Source organism: Macaca mulatta, chromosome 3 (assembly GCF_049350105.2).
Source record: "Macaca mulatta isolate MMU2019108-1 chromosome 3, T2T-MMU8v2.0, whole genome shotgun sequence".
Lineage (NCBI taxonomy): Eukaryota > Metazoa > Chordata > Mammalia > Primates > Cercopithecidae > Macaca > Macaca mulatta.
Window position 1 is genome coordinate 101993504 of NC_133408.1, and position 21251 is coordinate 102014754.

Below are 21251 nucleotides of genomic sequence, written 5' to 3' on the forward strand. Positions count from 1 at the left end.
TTGATGGTTATGTTACATCATCTAAAAATAATATGACAATTGGTGGCATAGTATGTGTTTTTCAAAACTGCTGTAAAACAGAAATAGTGTGAACTCAAATACATATTGCTGAAGGGATGAGGATCGCTCTTAAATGCCTGGATGGCATAAACTTTACATATTAGCATGGTAAGAAATTACTAAATCTTGTGCACATGTATCCTAGAACATAAAGTATAATTTAAAAAAAAAGAAATTACTAAATCTTTTTCTTTTCCTGTATTAAAATAATGAGGATCTAAGACACATTAAATCAAAATATTTACAAAAATTTAATAATGTTTTAGACCAAAGAAAAAAAGGACAAATTAAAGAAATCATTCTAAATTTAATTTTTTAAATGTTAGTTCTTAGTTTTGTTAGCTTTTTTTTCTGTTGGTTCTTTGAAACAAGCATTGTAAAGACTTTTTAATAATACAATAGCTTTTAAACTCCTAGTGAAAATGAAAAGGTTGCTTTTTGTAGTAGCTTCTGCCACTCTTCAATTAGGCTGGGTGACAAAGCAACAAGTTATCCTAGTTATCTGAAAATATCTTCCTGTTAGTTTCACAGAAATACTTTGTGCCATTCAACATGGAAGAAATTTGGCTAATTATCTCAAGAAAATGTTGCCTCATCTGAAATCTGAAGTTCAAAATAGTTTATCCAAGATATCTTTGGGACACTAAAAAAAAAGACATTTTATGAAAATTATACCAATCTTCAAGTAGATGCTTTAAAAGAAGGGGTTTTTAAAAAATGAATAATTATTTCTGAAATTAGCAAGTTGACATCCTTTTCTAAATTATGGGAATATTTATTGGTAAAATTAAATTTATTATTTTTATAAAATCCTTCCTCTGATTTAAGTAGTAAGTAACCACCACTGATACTGAAAGTTATCTAGTGATAAGAAATTGCACATTTAGTCAAAAAATAAATCATTAACCTGTAGTTCTAATTATGCAATGATAATGAAAAAAATGATTTGTCTCCAGAAACCATTTGTTGAAGCTGATTTTGGACAATGAAAATGTATTTCTGAATCTATATACTGGAATTATAAGTAATATTACTAGCACTATCTATGTTTTTTCTAAGATGTAAACATTATTTTAATATGTCTCTATTCATAAGATACATTTCCATCTAAGCGTGAAACAGAATACTGGAAAGGTTAAATACTCTTAAAATATTTCAGTCGAACACCCAAAAGCGTATAGTGTTTTGCCAGTGCACAGGAGGTATCCACAAAATATCAGCCACAAGTCTGAGAGAGGCAGTCTGGTCTACAATGTTACTCTTCATAGGGGTTAACAACATATACACCGTGTTTACTGTTTACGGTAACACTGCCCCACTGATACAAGAAGGAATGCTCTATCTTGATTTTAAATGCTACTTAGTTGCCTATCTTTTTAAATTCAATAAAACCAACTAGGTTTTTTAAAGCATGTAAGTCATTTCATTTGAGGGCAAGATCTTGTTTACCAAAAATGCCTGCCTGCAAAGGATAGTATTGCATTCACAGGATTTTTAGCTTTACACAGAAGCCTACCTAAAATAAGACAACATAAAAATACCACTAATAAACAACCAACAGCTTTAAGAATTTAAATACCTAACATCATGACAGTGAGCTTTAGGTAAGAATGTATTATTACGAAGCTTTCTTCTCTATGACTGGACATAATTTGCTATTCCTAAGATAGTAACATTAGAATTATTTTTCAGGATTCCTGCGGAGCTGTATTTACTTTACATCCATGTGAACTGCTGTCATCACTACTGTGTCCAAGCCCAGAGGATGAACTGGAAAAGAAGAGAGGGGGAAAATAATAAAAAGAGGAAATTGGTTTTCACAACACACTCAAAGCCTGAGTAACAGAGGAGAACTTTAATTATCTCCAGTCACAAAGAGAGACAGGAAATTTGGACTTTTAATTAGCCATTTGGAGTGCAGTTGGATATTTTTTTAGCTAGATAATTTAAACGCGAATAATTCAAGTCTGACTAAATGAAAGTCACATAATCAGAATGCAAATAATTGAATTTCTACTGCATTCATTAATTCAGTGTGGAGGTGTGTGTGAAGACTACTATGATGAGCTGTCACAGCTCAATAAAATCTCAGTCAATTAATTTTTTCATTATCTTAGTATTACATCAACAAAAAAGTGAAGTGTGTATATATATCTATACACATGCATATGTGCACTATGTGTTACATAAATACATATACATTAAATCAAAATGCAAGGAAATACCTTTCTGAATCATAATCTATATCATTTTCTTTTTTTCCTTCTTCATCTTCTTCAGGGAAACGTCTGTTCATCAAGGCAAACTTGTGAATTGCTTCTTCCACAGAATACTTAGTCTGCCCAGAAACACACGCCTCAATGTCTTCTGAATTCAGATGGCTCTGTAAGAAGAGGTGAAGGCTGCTATCTGAAAGCAAAAGTGCATTCTGTAGGACTCTGTATTAAAATAGAAAAAAAGGAAAAATAATTGGTGAACAGGATGGTCAGTGATAGGGTAGAAGAAAGAAAAACATTAGAAAATGTACCACTGAAGGTAATTTCTCTCCTGTGGTAAACTTTGTATCAATTATGGGCTCTGCCCATTAAGGGGAGGAAAGCATATGTTAACTTTTATTCAATTATTTGGAAATTTAGGTGGGTAAAAACATGAAGCTAATAGTTAAGAACATCTGTTAAAAGAAAAACTTCAAGGACATTTCTTCAATTTACCCATCTGTTATTACCATGTGGATTAATTATGGAAATATTTTGCTTAAATAGTCATAGAAATTTATTCTACTTTAAAAAATTTACTGCCAACAGCATGTCAACTCAGTGATCTTTATGAGATAGGCTGTCATGAAACATCAAAACTTTCAACTACTATTAAAAATTGTATGAAGAAGTCGATACAATTCTCAGCATATTTTACATTTTAAAACTTTACAAGTATAGTTATATACTTAAGTGCATGTTTACAACAGCTCATGAGAGAGATGGCTTTTTTTTAATACTTAAGGTTAACTATAAATTTCTCCAAAATCTTTAGGAGCACTGAAATCTGTATGTTGTCAAAATGAGCAACCAAATAAAATTGATCCCAGCCAACTTTACCATATATAAAATTAAAATATGATAAGGTTGTGATGAGTACATACTGCTCTTCCCACATTCAAGATCAAAGTTTACAAAGACAGAACAGATTTCAACCAGGGCATCAGGACTACATGGAAGATTAAAAACTATCCTGTAGCAAAATCTATAGATGCTCAAATTCATATCAGTGAATGTGTTTTCTCTGAAATGCACATCTTAGAATATGAAATCAAATCAAAGTATACCTTTATATTTAAATAAAAACTGATTTATCTTTTAGCAAAGATGTTGACATATGATAATTTAGTCTCTACGAATAATAGTTCAATAGTTATGTAAGAGGAGACACTAAGACCGGATATAGGGGACAAAACTAAAACACTAAAACCAAGTAGAGTTTTGTTCAACATAAGATATTTCCAGTATAACGATCTGTGAAAAATAGATCATGTATTTCAGACCAAATGAACCTTACCTTATATTCTGCTTGTTTAAACAAGTAATAAGGAAAGTAAATCTCTTTTGGCCATTAATATCAGTTTAGTGAAAATCCAAGGCCATTATAGTAAGTCCTTTTCTACAAAATAAATTATTTCTCAACAAAGGCAAAAATGCCTAAAAATGCACAGTATTAAAACCAAAATCTAGCTGTCCCCTTTGCTTCAGCAGGTTTACAGTTTGAGAAAATATTCTTTACTGGTCTATTAGAAGGAAAAGTAAAACCTTTGTGCTTTTTAAAAGGCAAAACCTCAAGCAAAACAGCTAAATGCTTCCTTTTCCCTGTGTCCTCACTCCTGGGTCCTCCCAGAAGATGACCATGTCACATGATAATGATTAATTCACCAAGTACAAGTAGCTAAGTAGTAAATCCCTCTGTACTCTTTGAGATTTATTTTCTACATTTACAAATGTTTACCATTCTGGTTTTAAATACTTCAGATTAAGAGAAGAGTTCTAGACAACAATCCATTAATATGAACTTGGATCGTGAAGTCTGCGAAGTGAGCAGACTGTTTCCTGTGGCCTCTGTCGCGGTTTCCTGCCTGCCGTCAGTACAAGGAACTGTTCATGGGATTGTACTCACAGCTTTGTTTCTGTTAGAAATGTGTTTTATTTTCTTTATAAAATAATGGGTAATCTTTAAAATTGATTTTAGATGGTTTGAGGCATCACACCACAAAAGTAATGAGCACTAATGCCAATGATACTGGACACAAATTCATTTTAGCTTTATTTCATGTCTGAAGCAATTCTACTGAGCCTTGAACCGCTCACGTGTTGTTATTAACTTGCTAGTAACTTAACACATGGGTACAGCAAACAAAAGTGATCAGAGTCCAGGTTGATCGGGACCTCAAGGCTACTGTCCTTTTTCTTGAGCTATAATTCAATTTCCAATTTTACTGTACATTAGACTCATTATTTCCCAGTGTTTTCTTTTTCTGCTCAATACTGCCATCTGGAGGACACATAGATGAAAAGAGAAGGAGCCAGGCTCACCCAGCTCACAATTCCAAAGAGGGAGAAAGATGTGGCTGAGGAGGGGACATCTGAACACTTCCCCAGGCCTAGAGTTCAAACCAGTCAGTCGGCTAGACCGTTTTGGTCTTTGGAATCTCCTCTGTTTCTCTGGCTAAATTCATGCCACCATACTCCATGAGTATGAGTTTTAAATAAGCAAAAATAATTTTTAAATGTATTTATATGCTTTTTATTTTATAGTCAGATAGTTCATTCTGAAATTTAAAATGAAAATTTTTGAGAGTGTTTTCCCATCTGGTTAGGTGAGCATAATTAATTTATTCTGAGTACTATCTGGCTTACTATCAGAGAGGGCTGTGACTGCCACCATCATAATATTAAATCTTATTTTTTCCTTAGTCATGTTTGTGCCATATTTTCCACAAACAAACCTAATAGCAGAAAATCAATTTCAAACCTAATATAAAGAGTACTTTGTAAAACAGTCAATAAAATGTCATTTGTAGAAACCTCCATTTAAAAAGTATATGATTTTCAAATCTTTATAAAAGGAATGAAAAATAGCCTCTAGGATTTTAAAATAATTTCTAAAAAGATATTTATAGTGCAAATCAGAATTTATTCCTTTCCCCATAACAATTTTAGACTAAACAAAGCAAAATCTGTTTTTTTCCCTAAATTGGACACAGTTGAAAAGCACAGTTTTCCTCAACATGATTTTATTAGATGTATTTATATGATGGTTTAGCTAAGAACAATATATAGCTATGCAAAATCATTTCATCCTAACTAAGGATGTCCTGGGTCTACTGAACCCAATACAATGATATATATACACATCTGTATAGTACATGGAAGATTAGCAGTTTGATGTAGGAAAAAAAATTAACTCAGCCTGTTTAGCTCTTACTATAAGAAAAAATAAAACCTACAAATCTTCATTGAAGACATTCATGATCTGTGCTGTGGTGCCCTCTATTGAATACAAAGACATAAAAATCGTGTGTGTGTAAAACTAGCTGTCATGGTTCAACACTAGCCTTTTGTAAAAAAACTTTAATATTCCTTAATATTTGAAGAAATACAAAACCATGACACGAAAGTCTAAACTGTAGGGTAAATGTAGTTGTATTAATGGGATGAATTCAGTAAAGAAGGAAAGCAGCTCCCACTCATGAATAAATCTGTTCAAACCTAAACTGAAAATCCCATTCAAACCTAAAAATTAGTAGGAATTCCATTTTCCATAGTTGGAGACTTACTGAGTTTATATTTTTTAGCCTATAACTTACTTTTTGTAACTATTAGAAGTTACTTTACGTTTATAATTACTCAGGGGCAAGAATACAAAAGGGAGATTATAGTTAAGACTGAAAAAAAATGAGTATATTTGAAAAATCTCATTATCATACCAAATTTAGCCAGCATTTAAAAGTACTGCTAATTTTAAATTTGCCAGGTCCTGAGATTCATATAGTACATCCACCTTTCCTATAATTTCTTTATCTATAAAACTGAGATAATATCCAACTCCTAAGATTTTTGTAAATACTGAGACTAAAACATGTAAAATGCCAAACACATAGAAAGTGTTCAATAAATGGTAGAAATTATTCTTATTTGGCACCTAGTCAAAGAAACAATTTTCTAATTCCTCTACAAAGATCAGTACTTTCTTATTAAATATGTATCATTTCACAAATGACCTTAAAGAAAAATAGGTATATATACACATATACAAAGACATTGTGGTTTCAAAAGGTTTGAACATATTTAGTGCTTCTGGTTCATAACTTCAAAACTTACATGAAAACCAGGCTTTAAAAATACATGCTAAAAACCTACAATACAAGCATGTTTCCATGTTTTAATGCTGTGGTTTCTAAAATTCCTCTACGAACAAGGTACAGGCTATTGATGGCTGGCCCTACTTAACAGGTAACCAATGCGGGTTCAGAGGATGTCAGACTGGGGCCAAGACACAGTGCCGAGGTATATATCATATCTAGTTTCCTAAAGTGGACCTGGGTTGGGTGAGGGTAGAGCGCACCAGGGGCAAAGACGTCGAGGGTGCTGCCTTACACAACCCAGGCAAGCACAGATCTGAAGGACACAGAAGGGAGGCTGGGGAGGGTCAGCAGGGGCCGCAGAGCTCAGGTCAGGCCTGAAGCCAGCCCTGTGGTATTTGACTCCTCACTTCCTTCAGGTTTAGGCTGTGTAGAAGCACCAGCTTTCATTTTTAAAGTGAAATATTAACTTGTAGGCAAATGTTCACATACCACAGTGGAACAAATGGTATCACAAGAGAACCCCCTGCCAACTCCATGATTTGACAACCCAGTCGGATGCCAATCCAGATTCAGCGTTAATGAATCTAGCCGTAGCCCTGTATGTACACAGTGCTCCCCACTAGAATGGAGGTGTCAGGAGGACAAGGACTTGTTCATTCTGTGCAGTCCTATGTCCGCAGCACACAGGATTAAGCATTCACTTAATAAACCTCTGTTGAATGAAGGATCGCTGCATGGTTTTTGGAGGTTTTTTCAAGTCCTTTTCATCTGTAGGACACAACCACTCAGTGAGGTTGGCTATGGGTGGGTAATATTACCCCACTCTATAGCAAACAAAGGCTTAAAAGGAATGAAGTGACTGCTCCAAGGCTCATATACAGCTACAAAAAAAACCAGGAATCATGATTATGGGAGACCTAGAACTCAGCTCCTTGAGTTCCTGAACCAGGACACTTTCTACTATGACATCTGCATCAAATACAACCAGCAAACAGTCAAACCATGCACTATGCAAAAATAACCTGGCACAAGCATAACCCCACTATGGCTGAATGACACTCACAAGGTCATTAATTTGGGTAGATCAACTGTGGATAGAAAGGTTGTGTTCAAAACAACGAAGTAATTCCTCGTCAAAAACATATACCCTGCACTTAACTAGCTATATAATTTAGAGGCATGTGCTGTCTTCTGACCTGAAATAAGACTTCCCTATAGAAGACAAGCTGCCACAGCTCCCCCAGGACAACATCTACACTAGAGTGACAGGCAACTCTGTAGAATTGTGTGGCGGGGACCACATCTCAAGGGAGAGGCCATCAGCCACCTTGGCCTCATAGAGACAACAATTAAAATCAGAGGCCTCCTCTAGGGGAAAGGGCAGGAAAAACTTGGCCAGGTCTCTGTTCTGCCATGCCTGTGATATCCCCCAAAAATACAATGAAATGTTTTTGGAGGACTTGGCTCTGCTAATCTGTTCTTCTGGTCTCTTGCCATGTTTAATCCTCTGGCTTCTCTTCATTTGCCCACTCTCCCTCAATTTATAATCTTGGATCTTTCTGTATGTCTCTAGGACACCTTCAAAGGAAAGGCACTAAGTCAATCTAATAGAAATAAATATTAATATTAATGTGCATACTTAATATCCAAACCCTTTATGAGAGAGCCAAATGGGGAGGAGGCAATATATTATTTCAGGCTAGCTCTAAGGTCCTATTTAGTGAACCCCAAAGGAGATGACTTCAGATCCTGAAACTACTAGAAAAAGAAACAGTTCAGGAGATTGGGTCCTGTCACTAACTAGCAGTCACATGACTCAGCCTATTTCCTTATCTACAAAATTGGAAATTAGGAAAGCGCAAGCTGTCTCATGTCTAAGTACATTAAGATACTAACAGCCAACATGAAGACAGCACACACTGCATGCCAGACACCTAACTCATCTATCTTCTCAACAACCCTATGAGGTAGGTACTGTGATTACCCCATTTTATAGACGGGAAGACACAGGCAGAGAAGGTAAATGATCTGCCCAAGCCCGCAGCTAGTAAGTGGCAGAGTGAGGGTCTGAAACCAGCTAGCCTGGCCTCGGAGTCTGGGTGTAAATCAGTGTGCTATATGGCCTCTAGCATTCTGGGTATTCCAGCATTCCAAAGAGTAGCCGGGGAGGGGCGGGGGGGGAATCACTGGTAGTGTGAACTCAGGCAGCTTTAACTGCAATGCCCACCATCACAGAGTAATCCAGAGTTAATAACTCACTGAGACTGTTCACACGCCACCAAATACTCCTTTATAAACATTCCCTTCAAAGATCAGCATTAAACCATTAGAGGAACCCAGAAGGATATTAGCAGCCCATTACTGAACTGATTTTGGTCTGTAAATTCTAAGCATTGTAAACAAAGGCAGTTTTTAAGAAGCACCTTTTGATAAGTAGGCATATTTGTTTCCTGGCAAATTTTTACTTTTGTCAGCTAAACTCCCATGTAATTTGGATCTGCCTGACAGCTTAAAGGACCATGTATTTGTTATCTAATTGAATTCGTTCATTGTTTTCTTCCTGGAAGACCTGGTCCCAAATATGTACCAGATGATGTGAGCCACAAGATGGTGCTCTAATATAGGAAATGGACCAGTGGGTTTCGCTCTAGTGCAGATTATTCGCATTTCAGAAACAGGAACATTCTTCCCCGCGCCACCATGCAGCTCTTGCAAAGCGCTTGCTCACACCCCTTGTCTGGCCACAGAAGTGTCTGGACACTCACTTTCTGAGGAAATCTTCCAGACCCTGGCGACGCTGATCCACATGCTGGCGATTGTTCATGTTGAAAAATAGGTTTTTAGATGGAAGTTCTGGAAGTTGTCTTAGGAGAAAGAAAAAAAAATGTTTTTAGATGATTAATTCAAGGTGCTTCTGTTACAGAAATCCCTCAAAGTGAAGGCAAATTATGTATGATGATTATTATCACACAATTATTCTATAATTATGATTACACATTATATAGTTATATAATAAGGATATGCGGAAGTCAGCTTAAAGAAAAACCCGTCTTTAAACATTTCTGAGGCCTTTCATGGCCTATACCTATCAAAGTTGGTAAAATTTAAGGGATAAATTTTAAATTCAGATGCAGTAGCTAAAAAACTAAACATAAATATTGTAATCAAGGCAAAAGCCTATAAAAATCCTTCATATCTTATAAATCTTAATGAACATCAATTTCAAATATTCAATATAATGACAAAGTCTCCTCAATATACTCTAAATCACTTACACCAGCAACGCATTACTTTGGAGTCTTTGCCTCAGCCACACGAATTCTCTATATCTTCTTCGTACACAGGATGTTTTCATTGTAAAACACATGCTATTAGTCTGTACAGAAAAAGTAGAAAAATGAGTCTCACCTGAGGAAAAAAAAAAATGCATTTCTTGTATCTATAATTCACAATATGATCCCAATATTCATTCTAAATAGGATTTAAACCACGAAACATATATTTATATTTATGCCAGTACTCTGAAATCTTGCATATAACCCAGGAAGATAACAGTCCTGAAGACAGCCGGGATGATGGAAATAAGCAGTGTTGCCCCAGGGCGAGGTATGACCTGGCCACTGCCTGCATCCTGAAGGAGCCTCCTACTCACCTATGAGCACTGCTTTCAAGAATAAATAATAAAAAATAAATCCTAACATATAAATGACAGGTAGGAGCTCCGGTTCATCCGTTGCATTTTACCACCATCCACGTAAGCTGGAGGAGCCTCTGGGGCTTAGAGACACCTCCTCACGACCCTTTATGAGACATTGCAGAAATCTTCATCTCCTTGACATGGCCACCCTGCAGATCACACAAATCACCAGGAATCCTGAAATCACTTTTAAACTAGAGAACAGCCTTCCCTTCTCTACTGTATGTGAGACAGAGTATGTCCATCCAAGCCAGAGAACGGCTGTAGTGCGTGGGGGATAAGCATCTGGCATGGAGGACAGGGCCGACCGGATTTCCAGTCCTGGTTCTGCTACAGGGCAAGTCACTCAAACTTCAGTTTCCTGAGTGCTAAAATGGGATGAACTAGTACATATCTAATTCATAGGGTGGTTGTGAGGATTGATAATAAGCACTTGGCCAATGTTGTCTATTAATATTACCATTAGTTACTAAGTGTTGTTTTCCTTCCAGATACCCTAAGGCAGACTTGGAAAAAGCCACCGATGGCGTCCCTATGCTAAGCTCAGCCACAATGCTTCTCCTTTGGGTAAATGTAAGACGAGAGTAAATATTCTCCTTTGAGTAAAACCTAGCAAAATATTTGTTTCTCCTGGTTTTTGAAAATATGAGTATCTCTATTCTTTGTATTTCAAAATCCGATTTTCTAATCTAAATGAGAAACAATTTTTTACCCCCAAGATGAGTACTATTTCAAAAATTATTATTCTACCACTTCATATGCCCAGCGATTGTTTTCCTTGGGAAATCTAAGTAATTATGTGCATTAGCTCTTAAACTGTTCTCATGAAATATATGACATGGTTCCTGGTATTCTTACACTTTGTAAAGTTCAGAAAACTTCAGAATGTAGACAGGTTAAGAGGCTCACCCCCAAGGCAGCCACTGGTCTAAATCCCGTTATCTTTAACGATATGGCAGCAAAACCCGCTGGAAGGAGTTTGTGGCAAATAACATTCTGTGGGTGGACTTAGAGCACACCAGGGCCTCACTCTAATGTGCTCTTTGGGGACTAGGTTTGCAGACCATGTTATACCAGAACTAGTGCCCTAACGAGGCTTGAGCAGGTATCTTCCCAGTACCCTCTCCCTAAAGAATCCCTGACCACTACAGGGATTCCTGACATCTCAGACACAGGCTGGGTCCATTTAAACTCCCTTTAATTTCTCTGCTCACAACCACCAGGGCTATCAATATCTAAAAATCCACCTGGTACCTACACCAGACTGAGGTCCACCCATAAGTCCTTCATTTGCAGGGCAGGTTCAGAGGAGTATTTACGATGGCTACCCAGCTCTAGGGTCTACTAGTTTAAAATTCCAAGTAAACGTTAAGATCCCAAAGTTGCGTGACATCATCTTCCTTGAGGTTAATTTAAACAAGTTGTAAGACCAGCTTCTCTACCTCAAAGCTCTATGGGTTAACAACTAAGAGAAGCCAACCAGCACTCCCTGGCTCTGCCATCCACATTTAATTGTATGACAGGTGGAAGTCTCTTCAAGATTAGAGGATACTGAGATCACTAACTGATTAAGTTCCTCTAAATCTATTTGCTTGTTTTTGCTGTCCACCAAGCCAAGGCTTAGCCATTGTCAATTTATTAGCGTTTCAGAGAAGTGCCAGGACACCATCAAATACTATTTGTGGAACCCATCATTTCTGGCTCCAGATGGAGATTTCTGAATTTACATCAGGCTATTTATAGAGCAGAGAAAAATCTATACTTCCATTCACTCCTGGGAATAATTAAATTTCATGCCTATCATGAAGTGCGTGATAAGGACGCACAATTTTTTTGAAGAAAGTTAGAAGGCAACTAAAAATATTTCATTTTACTTCAAATGCTTATTCTTATATAGTCATAATTTTCCACACAGAATGCAACTCCAGTGTGAGCTTATGAATAAAACCAAAACAGAATCAAAATCCATGGCGTATCCTGGAATGGCTTTACAACACAATCAAAAAAGCAATTCTGGGTTTTTCTTTTATTTTTTGAAGTTGGGGAAACTTCAGAGAAAAAAGGGAAGAAAGGAGAATTTAAAAAAAGAAAAGTTCTATGGCTGGTGTTTGGGTGTCCAATATACCAAGTTAGCTATTTATAATGGGAAGATTAAATAATGGTTACATTTTACTTCACTTGTGCTATGAAGTCACGGATACAATCTGGGTCAGCTTCTATGCTCCCCAATTGAACTAATTTAGTTTGCATCTGATATGCATCTGATTTAGAGGCAAAAAGTATTGTCCTCAAAACTGGGGCCAATAAACTATAGCCTGAGGGCCAAATCTAGTCTGAGACCTGTCTTTGCACATAAAGTTTTATTGGAATACAATTATGCTCATTCATTTATGCACTGTCTGTGGCTGCTTTTCACCTGCAACAGCAGAAATAAGTAGTCTCGATAGAAACTGTATGGCCCACAAACTGAAGATATTTACTACCTTTACAGAAAAAGTTTACGTACCCTTATTTAAGATGGTCACAGAAGGCCACACACCACACAACATTGTTCAAGAGATTGTAACACAGTAGGATCCACGCAAGGCACGTCATTTCTAGTTACATTAATTACTCAGATTCTAGACAAATTAATCACAATAATTGCACATATCCATTTCCCACCTTCTGATTCTATATATAAAACACCACACATCTCTTTTTCCAAAGAACTCTATATCCTCTCAAACTTGAAGGTTATCAGGCATCATATGATTCAGAAATATGCTATAGCAGATCATAAGAAGTGCCATTAATGAGCTATAAGTACTCTTTACCCGTGCATTTTAGATGCATGCGCATCTTCGTATGTGAAGGCAATAAACATTAAAATATTAATATTAACAAAGGAACAATAAGGGATTCAAATAAGTAATTTTTCAACTTTAGGAACCATCTTACTAGTTCATGTAAGATAAAAGCATTAATTGTAATCATTCAAATTCAGTTTTTTGAATCAGAAAAACTTTTACAAGTGTCAACTTTATCCCATAAAATGTATCCCATAAAAGTCCCTCAAAATTACTATTTCTACTGACTTCATACTTACATGAATACATATCTCATAGTCAATGTAAGAATGCCAGAAGTCCTCCTTCTGAATCCTAGGATCTCGAACCCAGACACTTACAAATTCCTGTAATGGCATCATAAACAAAGAATTATCCTTCAGAAGTGCAAGTAGGACTGGAAAGAACTGAGCAAATGACTGCACTAAAACAAAACTGAAATGAGCTTTAACCAATGTGGTACTTGTAATATTTTAAAAAACAAGAAGTAAAGTTAATGAATCAGGCACCACGAGCAAATCCAGAAAACACTTTTGCCACATAACGGAATTTTTTAAATAATGCAAAACTGAGGTGGGAGCACTTCTGGATAGTTTTACTGGTTATCTGAAGACAAAGTATACTGTAAAACTGACTTTTAATTTTTAATCATAAAAAATTGGTCCAGGTTTTTTTCAAATTTAAAAAGTGATCATTTCTTACTTTCTTCATCTCTCCAAACTGAAACAATGGGCCCTTCTGGGTAAGTTGCTTATTAGGACACAAATAAGAAAGGGCACCAGGCCAAGCATGGCAGCTCACACCTGTAATCCCAGCACTTTGGAAGGATCTCTTGAGCCCAGGAGTTTGAGACCAGCCTGGGCAACATGGCGAAACCCCATCTCTACAAAAAATACAAAATTAGTCAGGCGCGCTGGTGCACGCCTGTGGTCCCAGCTACTCAGAAGGCTGAGGAGGGTGGATCACTTGAGCCTAGGAGGTCAAGGCTGCAGTGAGCCTTGATTGTGCCCCTGCACCCCAGTCTGGGCAAAAGAGCAAGACCCTGTCTCAAAAGAAGAAAAAGAAAGGATACCAAAGGTCATGGGAAAAGTAAGCAAAGAGGGTTGAAGTTGACTTTGTGCATACATCCCAGCCACATGAGAATAAGCAATAACAACTTATTAACAGAAAGAGGAACACCTTATTTTACATAATACTTTTCTATTTTTAAAATACATTTCCCCTACATTAAATCATTTCATCTTCATAATCTTTGTGTTATACATAGAAATTAGGGATATTAAAAGTCATGTACAGTAGATAATTTTGTTCTTTTATAAAGATAATAAGAATAGAAAACTTGGGGTAAAATTTAAAACAATAGGCCGGGTGCAGTGGCTCGCGCCTGTAATCCCAGCACTTTGGGAGGCCAAGGCGGGCGGATCACAAGGTCAAGAGATTGAGACTATCCTGGCCAACATGGTGAAACCTTATCTCTACTAAAACTACTAAAATTAGCTGGGTGTGGTGGCGCGTGCCTGTAGTCCCAGCTACTCATGAGGCTGAGGCAGGAGAATCACTTGAACCCAGGATGCAGAGGTTGCAGTGAATCGAGATTGCGTCACTGCACTCCAGCCTGGCGACAGAGCAAGACTCCGTCTCAAAAAAAAAAAAAGGAACAAGATAACCCTATAGTGATGCTCTTTGGCCATTATTTCTTTTCTTTTTTCTGATTTTTGAGATAGGGTCTCACTCTGTCACCCAGACTGGAGTGCAGTGGTACGATCTTGGCTCACTGCAGCCTCAAGCTCCAGGGCTAAAATGATCCTCCTACCTTAGCCAATCTCACCCCCAGTAGCTGGACTATAGGCGGGTGCCACTATGCCCAGCTAATTTTTTAATTTTTTGTAGAGACAGGGTCTCGTTATGTTGCCAAGGCTGATTCCAAACTCCTAGGCTCAAGCAACACTCCTGCCTCAGCCTCCCAAAGTGCTGGGATTACAGGTATGAGCCACTGTGCCCTGGCCATTATTTCTTCTTCTCTATTTCTTTATTTTTTTTTCATGTGCATTAAGAGACAACCATCATTTCTTAAAAGCATATTCTAAATTACAAGAGGGACTAAAAGACCATTTTTAAACCAAAGTATCCATAATATTCCCTAATCACAGTGTGATAAAGCAGATTCTGCCCAGGGATGGAAACAGAAGCAAAAATCCAGATACTTTGCTCTTGGTCTATGCTTTTCACCTCCATCTCTTGTCACTGTGTATGTGTGTGTGTCTCTTAAAATTTTAAATGCACACTCAAAATTCATTGCAGCACTAAGACTCCACATATTTTTTCAATCCTGAAAATACTTAACTTGGAGTGCTAAATATCACTATTCTCTTGTGGATGGCAAACTTCTTCTTCTCCGCTCCCTGAAATGTTTCTGTGCCTGAATGCCATCCCAGGCCGTTGTTCTTTGCACACTATTGCAATTCTAGGGTGACCTCATCCAAACACATTCAACCTCCTCGCATGGGCTGATGGTCCCCATCCAAAGCTCCATCCCAGTCCAGGCACCTCTCCCATGGATCCAGCCTCTAGCCTGATCCACCTAAAAGTCCCTTGAGCACGCCGTGCCCATACCCTTCCCACATCATCCTGCTCCCCTTCTCAGTGAAGAGCATCTCCCACCAACCCCAGCTAGAAATCCAGTTCTCCCAGACCCCTCTGTTTGACTCATTCCCCAAATCCACACAGACCAAGTCCTTCAGAGTCATTCTCCTTGGAACCACTCACAACTATTCCCTCTGCTACTGCCTTGGTTTAAGGACCTCTAGCCCAACATTAATGCAAGAACTGCTAATTTATATCTGGGCCCATATCCAGTGCATTCCCCACATGAAGACAAGAAGGGCTCCAAAACACATATCTGATGATGTTGCTTTCCTGCTGAAAATCCTTCAAAGGCTGCCCCATAACCTTCAAGTTCAAACTCCTAAACTAGCACAATACAGCCTTTCATGATTTTCACTCTGCTTATTTTCAAAGGCTAAGCATAGGTCCCCCTAAGCAACACGCCACTTCACACTTTCAGCCTTCGACCAAGCTGTTCTCTCTGCCTGGACTGCTAGGCCACCCTACTGCCCGTTTTTTTTTTTGTTTGTTTGTTTGTTTGTTTGTTTGTTTTTAATCTTCTCTTTTTTTTTTTATCTTCTCTCTCTCTTTTTTTTTAATCTTCTCTTTTCTTCTACTGTTTTTTGCCAACTCCAATTCATTCTTCAAATGCAACTTGGTCCCCACTTTTTCTGGCAACCCTTCTCGGATTCACCCAGTCTGACTTATTTGACCCTCCTCTGAGCCCCTAACGTCTCTGGGATTGCCTTGGGCGTAGTCCCTACTCACCATGTCCTACTGTGCTGTATTGTAATTACCTGTAGGCCTCCTCTAGCAGATGCTAAGCTCCTGTAGGGCAGCTTAGGCTGTCTTGTAAGACTTGAATGCCTGATACATCCAATGCATTCCATTAGTATCATTTAATGAATAAATAAATGCCTGCAGGAATAAACAAACTGCCTTCAGGAAAGGAAAATCAAACTTCACTTGAAATTAAAACCTCATCTACTTGGATTCTTGGGCTCCATGAATTAATGGTAAGTTATTTAGCAGCTGGTCTAAAGTTTATTTTATTTAACAAAGCCCTTCCTCTAAGGATGTGCCAATTAACAGCATAGGGATACAAGAGCAATGTTTAAGATCTGGTAGAACAAACTGTTTTCTAGCACCCTAAAGAACCCAGAAGCACCTATTTACATAGAAATAATTGAAAATCCTTCTGATAGCTTCAGTAACTTAGTCCCCTAAGACTTGTACCAGGCAACAATTTGTTAGCCTAGTTGGAGCTAAAATATGTACTCGAAAGTAATAAAAGTACATTTATTTTAAAATATTCTATAATTCACATGGGTCTCCTCCTCCCCCACTCTGCAATTAGTAGGAATTAGTGAAGTTTCCCCATACTCTCAGCTACAAATAGCACACCCAGGAAGCCAAGGTTCACCTCTAATCTCTTAATTAGACGCATCCCTCATGACATTGCCCGCCATCCTTCAAAGGAATGTTGACAGGCTGTCAGCCACAGAGGACAGTTCCACAGCCCCTTACCTAGAATCATATGGATTTCCTAGGAAAATTGCTTCAGCAGCTGCAGTTAGTCAATTTAATAACCTTATTAAACACTTTAATGACTTCTTGGGCCTAACGACTATATGTAGTAGGAAAAAGCCAGGCAGAGTGGAATTAAAAATTTAGACTAACTGTCCCTACTGTTCTCCATGTGAAAACAGACTTCTAAAGAAAGACTCCTAGACTCTTTGAAGATCTAATTCCTGTGTTATCCTATAATAATCACCCTTTGATTTCAATTTCCCTGTTTTTCCCCCATCCCCACACCCCAGGTTTGACCATTATCCACTTCTACCCTGTCTTTTTTTTTCCTTAGCCCTTATGTGAGATGAAACTAATAATAACAATAACTGTATTGTATTGTACCAGGGCACTCGACATGTGCCGTGCTTTGTACTGTTTCACAAATGTTTTCTTCAATCTTTACAACAACCCTCAGAGCTCAGTATATTCTCATCCTACTCTACAGATATTTTAAATGAGGCTTCTAAAGCTTAAGCAACTGGCCCAAAGTCAAATGACCAGTCTGAGCTAAGTCGCAAACTCACATCTGCCTTCTTCCAAAGACTGTACTCTAAAACATGTTCTATCTAGTGATTCTTTTAGTAATAATAAATATTAGGCAATTTCCAATTTCACTGTAATTGTATTGTTTTGGAGGGGGAAGTTTTTTCTACTTTTATTAGCTAAAATACCAGTTCAGACAACATGCTCTTCTCAAACTCTGTCCTTCTGGCTTCTCAAAGCTTTGTATTTCATTTTTGTATTTCTAGCACCAAGCATGGTACTAGCACGTACTAAGTGCATATTAAATGTTTCAGAATTAACCAACTGATTTACAAGTAAGATCTTTTAAAAGGCAGAGGTCCTCTATGCTGAAAATCATAAGATGCTATTGAAAGGCATCAAAGCAGAGACATACTATGTTCACAAATTGGAAGACCCAACATAATTAAGAGATAAATTTGCCCAAAATTGATCTGTAGGTTTAACACAATTCCTATAAAAAATATCAGCAAGATTTTTTTTGAAGACATAAATGGGCTTATTCTAAAATTTATATGGAAAGGGAAATGTCTTAGAATAGCCAAGAGTTTTTTGAAAAAGAATAAAGTGGGAGGAAGCCTTCTTCCCAATGTTAAGGCTACAGTAGCAAGACAATGGAGTCCTAGAGGGACAGACACAGTAGATCAATGAAAGAGAACAGAAAACCCAGAGAGAGACCTACACAAATATGCCCACCTGATTTTTGACAAAGGTGCAAAAACAATTCAAAGGAGAAGGAAAAGCCTCTCAAGAAATGGTTATGGAACAACTGGACATCCATAGGCCAAGAGATGAACCTCAACCTAAAGCTTGCACCTCATACAAAAATCAACACTAACCAAACCACAGATGTAAATGTCAAACATAAAACATCAGAGAAAACTTTTAGAAAAAAAAAAAACATCAGGCCGGGCACAGTGGCTGATGCCTGTAATCCCAGCACTTTGGGAGGCCGAGGCGGGCGGATCATGAGGTCAGGAGATCGAGACCATCCTGGCTAACACAGTGATACCCCATCTCTACTAAAAAATACAAAAAATTAGCCAGGCGTGTAGTCCCAGCTACTCTGGAGGCTGAGGCAGGAGAATGGCGTGGACCTGGGAGGCGGAGCTTGCAGTGAGCCGAAATCACGCCACTGCACTCCAGCCTGGGCAACAGAGCGAGAATCCATCTAAAAAAAAAAAAAAAAAAAATCTTGCAGCCTAGGACCAGGAGAAGAGTTCTTAGACTTGATCTCAAAAGGGCAATTCACATAAGGAAAAAGTGATCAGTTAGGCTTCACCAAGCTAAAAATCTTTGTTCTGCAAAAGACACTGTGAAAAACGTTAAAAGAGCAAATTACAGACTGAAGAAATATTTGCAAATTACACATCCCATAAAGGACTTGCATCTAGAATACATTAAAAAAAAAAAAAAAAAAAAAAACTCTCAGACAGGCGAGGTGGCTCTCTCCTGTAATCCCAGCACTTTGGGAGGCCAAGGTGGGAGGATCACCTGAGCTCAGGAGTTTCAAGACCAGCCTGGGCGACATGGTGAAACCCCATCTCTATGAAACATTTAAAAATTATTTAAAAATTAGCTGAGTGTACTGGCTCACACCTGTAGTCCCAGTTACTCAGGAAGCTGAGGTGGGAGGATTGCTTGACCCTGGCAGATGGGTGGGAGGTTGCAGTGAGCTGAGATTGCGCCACTGCACTCCAGCCTCAGCAAGCGAGACCCTGTCTCAAAACACTCATTCACTCACTCTAAAAACTCAATATTTACAAAATAGAATTTAATTAGAAAACAGGCAAAAGACATGAAGAGGCATTTCACCCAAATAGGGCATTCAGATGGCAAACAAGCACGAGGAAAGATGTTCAACATCATTAACCACTAGGGAAATATAATTAACCCCACAATGATATATCATACATACCTATTACAGTTTCTAGGGGGATTACCACTATTTTTTATTTTAGCCATTGTGATAGGTGTGTTTTTTAAAATTTTCCATCATAGCTTAGTTTGAATCTTTGTAGCACAGTAAAGATGAGTAGGTGTTAACTGTAAAAATATTTACTTAGAGGCTGGGCGCGGTGGCTCAAGCCTGTAATCCCAGCACTTTGGGAGGCTGAGACGGGCAGATAACAAGGTCAGGAGATCGAGACCATCCTGGCTAACATGGTGAAACCCCGTCTCTACTAAAAAATACAAAAAAAAAAAAAACTAGCCGGGCGAGGTGGTGGGCGCCTGTAGTCCCAGCTACTCGGGAGGCTGAGGCAGGAGAATGGCGTAAACCTGGGAGGCGGAGCTTGCAGTGAGCTGAGATCTGGCCACTGCAGTCCAGCCTGGGCGACAGAGTGAGACTCCGTCTCAAAAAAAAAAAAAAAAAATTTACTTAGATTACAGAAAGATCACACAAGACGAAAGCTAATAAAGCAGAACATCTAGGCGTTAAGTGAATATTAATTTTTCATAGCTTTGATGAGAATTTTCTACCATAAAAATGCAAACTTGTCTCAGTTTGTTCTTCCTTCTTAGGACATTTTTTTTCCTATTTCAAAGTAATGTTTTACATGTTCATGTATTTAAACTATTCATTCATTCACTTAAAATACATTGTATACCAACAATGCGCTAGGTACTTTTCCATAGAACTAATGGTTATAGAATTTACCAGGGTGGGCTGGGTGTGATGGCTCATGCCTGTAATCCCAGCACTTTGGGAGGCCACGGCAGGTGGATTGCCTGAGGTCAGGAGTTTGAGACCAGCCTGGCCAACATGGTGAAACACCGTCTCTACTAAAAATACAAAAATTAGCCAAGTGTGGTGGCACACACCTGTAATCCCAACTACTTGGGAGACTGAGGCAGGAGAATTGCTTGAGTCTGGGAGGCGGAGGTTGCAGCAAGCCAAGATCGTGCCACGGCACTCCAGCCTGGCCGACAGAGCAAGACTCTGACTCAAAAAAAAAAAAAAAAAAAAAAGAATTTACCAGTGTGTTAATCACCGGAGTGCTATTCAGGACCCCTATATAACAATCTCACAACTAAAATCTAGCACATTTCTTATACTATATTCTTTACAAATAACAAAATAGAAAGGCAGAAGGAATATATCAAGTAACCTTCCTTTATTTCCTAACAACAGCTGTAACAAATAACTTAAGAGACATAGGACAAGGGATATTACTTGCCACTCTACAGCATGGAGTATGTTTAAATACCATCCTCTGGTGGTACTGAATGATGACTTTTTGAAAAGCTTTTATTACTTCAGGATAAACAACTGTGGAGAGATTTAGCTAGACCTGCCTTTTACAGGACTTATAATAGTTCACAATGTTTCAAGTTTCTTTACACAAGCAGTATCCCAAATCAGTGAGAGTTACCTTTTCATATCCTGTAACACATTAGGAAAAGTGCAGGAAAAAAAACAAAAAACAAAAAACCTCCTCTTCTGCGGTAAGAAATAATTGGCATCCACAAGGATGCAATCAGCAAAATCGAGAATGTGAAAATCTTTACAAGGCAAAAGATGCAATTTCTTCCACAGATAAATTGCAAAAGGGGGAAAAAAGAGAATTAAAGACTTTAAACAATGTATCAACCAAATGTAATGTGTGGTCCTTATCTG

The 21251-nt window shown here is 37.9% G+C and overlaps 1 protein-coding gene across 5 annotated transcripts in view; it reads right to left on the reverse strand.

Moving 5' to 3' along the window:
* Positions 1 to 237: 237 nt before the first annotated feature.
* The window catches only part of SNX10 (sorting nexin 10), an 83868-nt gene continuing 62854 nt past the window's right edge, over positions 238 to 21251 (reverse strand). For 2 of the 5 annotated variants that reach the window (XM_077994795.1, XM_077994796.1), the window contains exons 3-8: positions 16336 to 16456; positions 13195 to 13281; positions 9685 to 9785; positions 9175 to 9273; positions 2286 to 2498; positions 293 to 1830 (exon numbers count right to left, since the gene is read on the reverse strand). In XM_077994795.1, coding sequence (XP_077850921.1) covers positions 1749 to 1830; positions 2286 to 2498; positions 9175 to 9273; positions 9685 to 9785; positions 13195 to 13281; positions 16336 to 16437 — 684 coding nt within the window. In that variant the 5' untranslated portion in view covers positions 16438 to 16456 and the 3' untranslated portion in view covers positions 293 to 1748. 5 annotated transcript variants of the gene reach the window in all.